This window comes from Rhineura floridana, chromosome 4 (genome assembly GCF_030035675.1).
Source record: "Rhineura floridana isolate rRhiFlo1 chromosome 4, rRhiFlo1.hap2, whole genome shotgun sequence".
Classification (NCBI taxonomy): Eukaryota; Metazoa; Chordata; class Lepidosauria; order Squamata; family Rhineuridae; genus Rhineura; species Rhineura floridana.
This window is the reverse complement of record NC_084483.1, coordinates 80,330,868-80,343,040: the sequence shown is the minus strand read 5'-3', so window position 1 is coordinate 80,343,040 and position 12,173 is coordinate 80,330,868. Positions and strand designations below refer to the sequence as shown.

Below are 12,173 nucleotides of genomic sequence, written 5' to 3'. Positions count from 1 at the left end.
AATTTATTTATTTATTTATTATTCAATTTATATTCCGCCCTTCCTCCCACCAGGAGCCCAGGGTGGCAAACAGAAACGCTAAAAACACTTTAAGACATCATAAAAACAGACCTTAAAATACATTAAAACAAAACATTAAAAACATTTTTTTTAAAAAGCTTTAAAAATCTTTTTAAAAGGGTTAAAATATATTATTAAAAAAACACATATTAACAACCAATTCTAACACAGATGCAGACTGGGATAGGTCTCAACTTAAAAGGGTTGTTAAAAGAGGAAGGTTTTCAAAAGGCGCCAAAAAGATAGCAGAGATGGTGCCTGCCTAATATTCAAGGGGAGGGAATTCCACAAGATAGGTGCTGCCACACTAAAGGTCCATTATCTATATTGTGCAGAACAAACCTCTTGATTAAATGGTATCTGCAGGAGGCCCTCTCGTCTTTCACCACTTGCACTCTAGGTGTCATCCAGCCTGCTTCATTGCCCTTAGCTCACTGGTGTACCAAGGTGCAAGCCGGGTTCCACAATGCCGGAGAAGGCGCTTGGGGGCAACCATGTCAAGACCCCGACGTGCCTCACTGTTCCATAGCATGATAAGGGCTTCAACAGGGTCACCTGCTCTATCTACTGGGAACTCCCCCAGGGCATTCAGGAATCCTGTGGATTCCATTAGGCTCCAGGGGCGGACCATCTTAGTCTGTCTACCACCCCTGCAGGGAAGGATCGGAGCCATAAGTCTAAACTTCACCAGGAAGTGATCTGACCATGACAATGGGGTGACATCCACCCCCCTATCTCCAGACCACCCCTTCCTCCATGTGGAGCAAAAACCAAGTCGAGGGTGTGCCCTGTCCTATGTGTCGGGCCAGTAACAACTTGAGACAGCCCCATGGTCATCATGGAGGCCATGAAGTCCCGAGCTGGAACACTAGAGGCAGCCTCAGCATGGACATTGAAATCACCCAGCACTATCTTTCTGGGCTCCTCCAGCAGCCGAGACGGCCTCCGCCAGATTGGTCAGAGAAGCTGCCAGGCAGTAGGGTGGACAATACACAAGCAGCAACCCAGGTGCAGGCCCTCACAGCCAGCTCCAAATCAGAGTGGTTTCCTGGTGACAGAGATGGAGGTTCTGTAGACCACAGCAACTCCTCCCCCCATCCCTGCAGCCTGTGCTGGTGTTACACTGAGTATCCAGGTGGGCAAAGTGTCTTCAGAAATGTCTGAAGGAGGCTAGTAAATGTGCTCAAGTGAACCTGCTTACAATCCCCCTTTGGCCTTGCTGCTGAACTTGGCAAAGTTAGGGGGGAGGGGCAAGGCTGGCAAGTGCAGTCTCACAACTCCAACATTATTTGACTTTTGTAATTCCTGAAGAGAGCTCTAGAATACTAGTTTCTCAGAGGCCAGATATACCCAGGTCTCGTCACCGCTACTCAATCACCAGATCTAGCAGAAATAGTAACCAGCTCTGTAATGCTCATTTTGGTTATTTCTTTGGATTATTTACTTTGCCCCTTCCCCAGAAAAACAAATTCCATGCTTGTTTCCATGTAACTTGTTATGATTCATGGTGACTAATGGTTGACTTATTTGCTAGTTACATTTTCATTACCTTCTATGAAAAACATACTGCATCTACAGAAGAAGTCCTTTGAAGTTCAAATTCATTTCAGTAAAGAAACATTTGAATATGCTGATTAATATGGGATATGTTTTCTTTAGAAATATCTTGGACCATTGTATTGGCTAAAACTTTGCATATAATCTGAGTTGTTCCAAAATATCAAGGAATAATATGAGAAATGTTATACTTAGAGCAGTCAAAGCATGATATTAAATATTACTTCACAAATGCAATATTTTTTTCTTTATTTAGCAGGCTGTCACATACTGTGAACCACTATATATCTATGTGAAGAAAATAGCAATCATTACTCAATAACACTGAATAATGCATTCAATCTTTCATTTACAAATAATCGACCTTTAAACGCTTAGATCACTGATATAACAATCCTTTTCCAGCATTTAATGCAAAAATTTCTAATAAAATGAATTACTAGGAATACTTTATCTTTTTATATTGTAAGATTGTAAAATTGGCTCAGTCTTCTCCCAAAAGAGAAACTGGGAAAAGTGAAGTTGAAGGGGCAGCATTGCAGCTTGAGACTGATAGACAAATGGTCAAGGAATACCGAATCACTTTGAACGAGTTCAAATCTGCAGGGCCCTAGAGTATTGAAGGAACTGGCTGAAGAACTCTCAGAACCACTGCGTATTATCTTTGTGAAATCAGGGAGGATGGGTGAAGTGCCGGCTGATTGGAGAAGGGCTAATATTATCCCAATCTTCAAAAAGGGCAAAAAGGAGGAACCGGGGAACTATAGATCAGAGAGCCTGATGTCGATCCCTGGGAAAATTATGGAGCAGATTATAAAGCAGTCAGTCTGTAAGCACCTTGAAAACAATGCAGTGATTACTAGAAACTAACATGGATTTATCAAGAACAAATCCTGCCAGACTAATCATATCTGGTTTTTGATCGGGTAACCTCTCTGGTAGGCTGTGGGAATGCTGTGGACATAATATTTCTCAACTTCAGCAAAGCTTTTGACAAAGTGCCCCATGATATTCTGATTAGCAAGCTAGCTAAATGTGGGCTGGATGGAACAACTGTCTGGTGAATCTACAGTTGGCTACAAAATCGTACTCAAAGAGTGCTTATCAATGGTCCCTTCTCAAACTGGGGGGAGGTAACAAGTGGGATACTGCAGGGCTGAGTTCTGGGCCTGGTGCTCTTCAAAATTTTCATTAATGGCTGAGGAGGTGCAGAGCATGCTTATCAAATTTGAAGATGATACAAAATTGGGAGGGACAGTTAATACCTTGGAAGACAGAAACAAAATTCAAAGGGATTTTGATAGGCTGGAACATTGGGCTGAAATCAACAGAATGAAATTTAACAGGGATAAGTGCAAAGTTCTACAACTAGGAAAAAGAAACCAAATGCACAGATATAAGATAGCAGACACTTGTCTCAGCAATACTACATGTGAGAAGGATCTTGGGATTGTTGTTGGTTACAAGCTGAACATGAGCTAACAGTGTGATGTGGCTGCAAAAAAGGCAAATGCTCTTTTAGGCTGTATTAACAGAAGGATAGTTTCAAAATCGTGTGAAGTATTGGTTCTCTTCTATTTGGCATTGATTAGGCCTCATCTTGAGTTCTGTGTGCAGTTCTGGACACCACACTTTAAGAAGGATGCAGACAAACTGGAACGGGTTCAGAGGAGGGCAACGAGGATGATCAGGGGACTGGAAACAAAACCTTCTGAAGAGAGACTGAAAGAACTGGGCATGTTTAGCCTTGAGAAGAGAAGGCTGAGAGGAGATATGATAACACTCTTTAAGTACTTGAAAGGTTGCAACACAAAGGAGGGCTAGGATCTCTTTGCAATAATCCCAGAGTGCAGGACAGGGAATAATGGGCTCAAGTTGCAGGAAGCCAGATTTCAGCTGAACATCAGGAAAAACTTCCTAACTGTTAGAATGGTACGACAATGGAACCAATGACCTAGGGAGGTGGTAGGCTCTCCAGCACTGGAGGCATTCAAGAGATAGCTGGACAGCCACCCATTGAGTATGCTTTAATTTGGATTCCTGCATTGAGCAGGTGGTTGGACTCGATGGCCTTATAGGCCCCTTCCAACTCTACAATTCTATGTTCTGGTAGACTGATGCCTGCTTTCCTATTGGGAGCCCTAAATCCATCTTTAACACAACACTGTTCAATTACACACCTGCTGTTTTAACAGCATGGGCCATATAGTTGAAGTTAATATTTTCAGTTCTTGAGCTATCACATTTGTATTCACTAATAGGCAAAAAACACTGCAATTTAAGAACTTAGCTATAGCCCACAGATATTTCTATCAAACTTTAAAAAGCAAGGAAATTGGGCAGCTATAGTGAATGCACCAGGGGAGCAGAAGACATGGCCTCTTTTCTGAGACAAATTGGTAAAAATGCAAACACCATTTGGGTTGGTTTTTCACAGTCCAATCCACTTCCTGTGTACCTTGGAAGACTTTGGTAACATGCGCCTCTGAGCATATGGTGAGTGGTGGCAACACCTGCATATCCAAAGACGGAGAATTATATTTTTGTATGTTTGCTGGTGTTCTTACTTTGCTTCTTTTCTGTGTTACTACTGTTTCTATCCATTATCTTAATATTTTTGCTTCCTCCGTGCTAAAACAAGATCAGCATAGCACATGTCTTGCTTCTGTTATTTGGGCTGATTCCAGGTGTTGCAACCACTCACCATATGTTTTGACACACATCTTACCAAATTCTCTCTTTTTACACTTTGAACTCTTGTTTCTCTCTGACTGATTTGTGTATCACCATGAAAATTTAGAGGGTTGTTGAGCAAGCGTTTCTGAGTTCAGGACTATATGTTTTGTAAGGTTTTGTTTTGAAATGAGCTTATGGGAAGAATCAGAATGGCATGGGGGGTATTTTCAATTTAACACTGAGGAATGCGAAAAATCCATGCTGACTATAGTATACAGCTATTGTCGTGCCTGTATAATAACAAGTTTGCAACATCTTCATGGACATTTACATTTGGCACACGACTGTCCACTATTTTTACAACCATACACAGAAGCCAGAAGATCATTATAATGATCTCAAGCTAAGAACAGCTACTATTTTATAGTGTACTTGTTTTTTGTCTGTTTTCATACTGGCTTGGGAACGGAAATGGAAATTACTTTAGATGTACTATAAATTTATTTTAATGGTCACAGCAAAGAGTATATTGGATGTCAAAAAATATATATACCCATTTCTGACCTTTGGGTTGGAATTGCTTTTTTATTTGGGATAGATGGATGGGTATCTGGCTGGCCACTGTGAGAACAGGATGCTGGACTAGATGGGCCACTGGCCTGATCCAGCAGGCTCTTCTTATGTTCTTATGGCTTTGCCTGTTTGCGGCTTTCAAAGTTTTTTTTTTTTAGGCTTTTGTGGGTGGTTGAGTGGTTTTTCCCTGTTGGTTTGTTTTTGCGGAATGGGAGGGTGGCTTTTGGAGGTGGATTTATTTCTCTGAGCATCACAAGTTTTCCTTCTGTGAAATGGATTACTTTGTTGTGTTTTGTGAGAGCAAATGTTTGATCTGGAATTTGGAACTCAACTCTAACCTCTGGCTTATACCCAGTTTCTTTCTTGCGGTGATCTTTCTTTTATGATAAGGCAAGTATCCCATGACAATACTTTTGTGATAAGGGAGCCTCCCACATGCACACATTGTTAGAATAAGCAAACTTGCATGTTCCCTTTAAGGGATATTTGGGAAATATCTCATGTACCAGTTTACCAGTGATGTAACTTCCCAAAGGGTGGGGTTACCTGGCTTTCTCTTCCTCCTCCTTTGTCTGGGATTCTTGCATATTCTCCATTAAGCCTGAAAAGAGTGAAGCATGCACATGGCTCCTCTCCAAGAAGACCATTATCATGGACTGAGACTTCTACTTTTCCATCTAAGCTACAGCCTATGTTTCCTGACCATGAAACTACTCCTATTTCACATATATTTTTAAAAATCAAACACACATGACAGCCATTTTATGGTGGGGCCCATAGTTCCTCATATCACCAAATATGTCCCTGTGACCAAAAAGTTGGGGACCCCTAATCTATAGTATGCCTTGTCGTTGTGCCCTAAGTGATCATATACTGAAACATGTGTGTGCAGGTGTGAATCAGATTTCAGATGTCCCAGTAAACAGACGGAACAAGTCTAGATGCTGTTCAGGCATGCAATTAGGTATTCTACCAGCAGGAGATAGAGAGACAACTATGGTACATCACTGACAATATCTGTCTAGTATCCTCTCTGTACATACTTGGCACACAAAGAAGAGTCAAGCAACTGAACAACCAGGAACTATCAGAGTAGTTTATCTACAGCAGAGATTGCAAATCTGTGGCCCTCCAGGTGTTGTTGAACTACAACTCCCATCATCTCCAACCAGTACCCAGGCTGGCTGGGGTTGATAGAGCTCAACAACATCTTGAGAGCCACAGATTCTCCATCCCTTATCTACAATCACCTTTGATGAAAGTTGCCCTTTTAAGGAAAATACTGTATTTGCTTGAGAAAATCATAGGCCTTCTTAGGTTGGGCCTTGTATTTTATAGGTAACCATACACTTTGCTAAACTACAATGGTGACACAGATTTTGTTTCAAAAGCATATAGCACATCCCTACAGATTAAAAAAAAAGCAACAATGACAGTGATTATAATACATGGACTGTTCACAGCACATCACATATAATATACCAGTAATTGTATGCATTATCACACTGATGATAGAATTTAAGGGGGCCTTCTCTGTGGTTGCACCAACTTTCTGGAATGCCCTCCTTCTTACAGTATGGGAGACACCAAATGTGATGAGCTTCAAATTACAATTGATGACTCATTTGTTTCAACAGGCTTTCCCTGACTCTTAAGATGTTTTTAAAGTGTGCTACTATAATTTTGATTTTTCAGGATTTCATTATTTTTTTTGTTTTTGTTTCATTGTTCAGTTTGTTATCTTTGTAACTACTTACAAAGTGATACTTTGCAGTATATAAATATCAGAAATAAATGCATCAACTAATGGCACACACTGCTACTATAACCCAGCTAATATCCAACACTGGGGGGGGGGAGGGAGGATTTTGCTATTGCTGCATATGGAATTAGACACACAACCTACCCATTGGAGTTCCGACACCATAACCTTTGGAGTCTATCAGGCCACCAATCTGTGTCAGGTTACAGTTCCGCTGTGTAACAAACTCAATGGTAGTTGACTCCATTAGGAAGGCATAGTCAGAGGTGAGTACTCGCTGGATACCTTCTTCATTACTTTTGACAAGCACCGACTGCCTCCTGCTATTCATAAAGGCCCACATTTTTTCATATGTGGCAATTCTTGATTTCTGAAACAGAAGTGGCAAAATTAATAAGGCAAAAAATGACAAAACATTCAATTCAAAACAGGATTTATTTGAGCAAAATGACAATAGTTATACTGGATCAATGAACAAGAAACATAGGATGAAACAATATATTTTATTGGAGCAGGAATCACACGGCTGTGTGCACTTTATAAACCAATATTATTTTAACTAATACAGATGCAGCCAAAAGTCCATAAAAAACATCTTTTTGTGAAACAAAAGCTCCTTTTTCATAAACCCGTTACGGAGTCAAAGAACCACAGTCTGCAAGATTCCTTGAGGGAAGAAAATCAAGATAATTAAATATATGTATAATAGATATAAGTTTTTGTATTAAAAGATCTTTCTTCATCAGGCTTAAACATTCAGTGCAAATATTCAAAATAAAGATAGCAGTTTGATGGCTAATTCTGTTGAGAAGAAGCAGAAAACACTGGAAAATAGACAACATTAATTTTATTTATTCCTTAAAAATATATTATTTGTTGGCTAGATTTTCAACAAATTTTAACATTTGGTTATCAGAATCAATGAATGCTAATGAGAGCTTTTCATTGGCTCAGAACAGAGTGATATTAATTCAATGCTACAGATTGTACCCTCAGACCTACATGATTTGCAAAATCACCTCACTTGGTGATTCCATTTCTCTTGCTGTTGGCAGCTATGACATGTGTATTGAAAAGCCTGCATCTGAAACAGATGAAGTGTCATATAAGAGGATATCTCATGGGGATGACTGCCATTAACATGTGGAAAGCATGGTAGCAGAAATCCAACACAATAAAATAGTGTTGCAGGCTAAACCAAATACATCACTATAAAATTGGAATGGTAAAAATAATCTTCTATGTGCGAAAGAACTAATAAAAAGTATTTTCCATGTAAATTACTTGCTGATGAAATCTTGTAGCTAATCTAAAATAGATACCAAAACTTCCCAGTTTAGGTTGTCACCAGGCAACTGTTAACTCTGGCAATTCAATGTGCTTAATCTTTGCAGCTTTTGATGTGATAATAGTATGCAGAGCATAGTGAAAGGATTTCACACAGATGGTCTCATCTCTATTATACTAGAATGCTACAAATAAGGACTAATTCTCATGTTCAGTTCTGAAGTAAATATAACTTTTGAAGGCTCTCTGAATTTGGTAGATCTACAAGGTGGTGTACTTATTACTTTTCCATATAATAATAACAGCAACAATAACGTATAAAGTACCTAAAACCACTAGACAAAAATTCACAGTAAAAAACACCCTGACTGCAAGCTTACAATCTACCAGTGGTTGCTGGTGGCTCCTTGTCAGCAGGTCAGTGGAATCCGCTCTGGGTTTTAGTCTGAACTTTCAAGGAGTTGTCCGATGATTCACCACTTTGCACAGCTCCTTTTAGGTTTGGTCTAAAACCTGGTGCAAATTCCATTGCCCCACTGACATGGAGCCACCAGCCACCACAGCAATCTACCTGAAGTGTACATTACTGAGGAAAGGGAAGGAAAATAAGACAGAAAGAAGGTCAATCAGTTGCAAGTTGACTTGAGGATCTTTCTATAAAAAGGTTAAATATAAATATTCAATAATAATAATAAATAAACAAACAAGTGCACTGGGGAAGGACAGGAGGAAAAGATTGTCTGAAGGGGGTGAACGGATACAGTAATACAGAAGGAGAGCCAGGTAGAAGTCAGATGTCCAGTGTTAGGAAGCTCCAAGGATAAAAGGCAAAGGCAGGAAATAGAGAGTAACTTTTGGTTTAACTAGGAAGTTAGTACCAATCAATAAAGGTTCTGCGAATGAGCATATAGAGAAGATATATACAGAGTGGGAAGTTCATGGATATATTAGAAAAGTACAAGATGCTTGAAATACAGGGTGATGTTCAATGCTAGTCCTACTCAGAGTAGGCAAATTTAAGTTAACAGACATTCTATGAAGTTAATAGAAGTTAACTTAGATTCATTAGTTTTAATGGATCTACTCTGAGCAGGACTTAGTAGAACACAGCCCAAAGTCAAGAAGAAAAAAAACAGTGAAGAGGGTGGAATACTGGAGTAATATTATCAGAACAGCAAACTGATAATTTAAGACAGAGGCCTGGTTCACATGCCAGCAAGACTGTCCGGACTCTAGAGCTTTGCTCTTCCCTGGTCCTTTTTGTTGCTGCACCATTCTGAGCTAAGCCAAGGTTTGGCCACTATTTCATCGGGTCTGAGCTTTCTCCTTAGCTGTAACTAAGGTTTGCTCTTATCATAAAGCAGTAGACTTTATCAAGAGAAGAAAATGAGTTATAGAACAACAGAGCAGTAAATCAGCAGCATGAATGTGTTAATGGAGGCCGGAAGAATAGATGAAGGCTGGTGAACCTCTGGTCCTTCAGTTGTTGCTGGACCACAACTCCTAACATCCCTAACTATTGACCATGCTTGCTAGGACTGATAGGAGTTGTAGTTCAGCAATATCTGGAGAACCAAAGGTTCCCCAGCCCCATAATAGATAACAGAACCAAAGAAGAAAATTTTAAGGGCAAAGAAAGCGGGTCCAATAGGTACCAGAGGGTCCTCTATAGAAAAGGGGAATGATGAATAAATTAAAAGAAACTTTGAAGTTGCAGTGGGAAAGATATGACTGAAATTGAGAAAACAGTATGCAAGAGAACAAGAGAAGGATGGAGAAGTAAATGGCGAACTGTATCAAAGGCTAAAGAAGCCAGCAATAGTAGTCATAAAACAAAACAGACACTTAGGATTTTGCTACAAGAAAATAACTAGGAAATGAAGTTAACAGCAACCTCCATCTTATCACAGAGAATGGCACACATGTCTTTTCCAGGAATGTGTTGTTCCATATAATGTGGAAGAATCAGTGGGTAGCCATGCTACAAGCTACAATGACAGCATGAACAAGGACAACCTTTGGCCCTCCAGATGTTGCTGAACTACAACTCCCATCAGCCCCAGCAAGCATTGCCAATGGCCAGGGATAATGGGAGTTGTAGGTCAGCAACAAGGACCAAAGGTTCCCCACACCAGCACAACACTGAAGCTGTTTGATGAAAAAGCAGCATGCAGGACAATCTTAAGATCTTATCAGGTGGGGGGTCATGGGATGAAGAAATGAATATGAAAGGAATATTGCATTCTGGCTCTCTTTATCATGTTAAAACCACAAACATGAGAATTCAAATTGTCCATAAATCTGTTAGTGTTTATTATTCTATACTGTATTGTACTGTGTATGCATGTGTTTGTGTTTCTTTTCTGAGCTACCAAGAGAACTCCTGTTTTGGGGTGACAGTGTAAGTGCACAAAATAAATAAATAAATAATGTGTTATATTATTACCCCCCCCGCCAGTCAGTGAACTCAGCTCCAGAAAGCAATGCACAAGACTAGATGAGAAACCTCTCCTCTCATGTGCTAATGTTAACTTTACACCTAAGTACTCCTCCAGCTCTGGGATAGGAACTGAGCACAAGATTGACACTGTAGACCTTTCTAAAGCTGAGCTGACTGGCATCTGTAGTTTCTGCCCCCGAGGAGGATTAGTGGTATATGTGGGATAAAAAGGGGAACATTTATTCTGAATAAGGATAACCTAGTATCCCTGCTGAGATATAATTCAAGGCTTATTTCAGTTTGCCTAGGGACTTCTGCAAAACTATCATTCTTCCAGGACCCAGCGGTAATAAAAATAGAATTTTATATCCATCAACAAGAACTCACTGAGATGGTGGCAAACTATCATACATACTATTGATTGCAGGGGCATTTGAATGAGAAAGAACAATATATAATGAATGGATATTCCGCATGAACAATGGGTTACTGTGTGAGCTCTGGTCTAAAAACAAATTATGCTTGAATTCATGTTATATCAATATTGCTATATAACAAAATACACTTGAGCTTCATAGGAGTCAAAACAATTCTATCATAAAGAACAGACAAAAAAGCCATTGCTTTCAAATAACTAGAAAACCTATGTACCAACATAAATCCGCATCTAATTCTCCCCCTCCCCGTTAGCTCTGTCTTGTGTATACAGCTAGGTTTTGTCCCCAATGAACAATAAGTTATCACTGAAACTTAGAAGAGGCAATAAATCGACTGCAGCATTTAAAGTGTGTTTAACAACTCAGTCATGACAATTCAAAAACAACAACAGGGGAGCTCAAGATGCAGCTGACAATGTCAACAACTTTCCATTGATTATTGCAGCATTCATATCCCTTTGGAAATTATAAAATCCTAGCCCTCATTGTTATAGAAGTGGATTTGGCTATGCTGACAAAAATTCCTCCTCTGACAGTGACACGCAAGCAGCTCATCCTAGATCTATAATAAGATTATACAGAATCAGGAGGTTTTGTTGTTGTTATGTGCTTTCAAGTCGGCTATAACTTATGGTGACACTATGAATCAGTGACCTCCAATAGCATCTGTCATGAACCACCCTGTTCAGATCTTGTAAGTTCAGGTCAGGAGATGATATTTAATCAGCAGGTAAAGAAAACCTAGATGACTTTAAAAGGAGATGACCACCTCTTATACCTTAATAGTTACACACAAGATTAAAGTGGAAAGCTTCAGATTGTAATTCTATTGTTGTGAATTTGGGGGTTGGAATGGATGATCCCTGTGAGTGCCCTTCCAACCTCTAATTTGGAATCCTGTGCCTTGGGGCTCACTCTGCTGGCCAGATGAATTTCTTTTGTTAAGCTAATAGCGTGGCCAGGTTGCTAATGGGTCTTTCAGGTGCCTAGCAACTGGTGAATGAGCCAGGAAGATCCTTTTGTCATTTAAACTCTGCAGGAGAGCCCCCCCTTCTGGCAGCTAGCAGAGGTTTGTGCTTTGAATGTTTTTAGAGTTGTCTAGAGAAAGGCTGGGAACTGGAGGCAGGCAGAGAGACTGCCGCTCTGCACTAGGGATGCCAGGTCTCCGGTTTTCTGCCGGAGTTTCAGGGAAAAGGGGGCCGTCTCCGGCCTCCAGCCATAATTCCTTTGAAGAGGCTAATCTCCGGCTTTTGAGCGTGCCGCTCAGCCACGCATGCGTGATTGACATACACATGCGTGAAGGCTGTGGCTGGCCGCCTTCCCGCCCTTTGTAATTGAGGGAGGGACTGGAGAGAGAGAGGAGGAGGAGGAGTTGAGTCGC

General features: G+C 40.3%; 1 protein-coding gene across 5 annotated transcripts in view; it reads right to left on the bottom strand.

Moving 5' to 3' along the window:
• Window positions 1–12,173, bottom strand: part of GRIK2 (glutamate ionotropic receptor kainate type subunit 2) — a 614,747-nt gene that overhangs the window by 56,760 nt on the left and 545,814 nt on the right. For 4 of the 5 annotated variants that reach the window (XM_061623432.1, XM_061623434.1, XM_061623436.1 and 1 more), the window contains one exon: window positions 6,773–6,998. In XM_061623432.1, the coding sequence (XP_061479416.1) occupies window positions 6,773–6,998 (226 nt within the window). Of the gene's footprint in view, window positions 1–6,772; window positions 6,999–12,173 lie in introns of those variants that run through there. The other variant, XR_009762209.1, reaches the window with a different exon arrangement.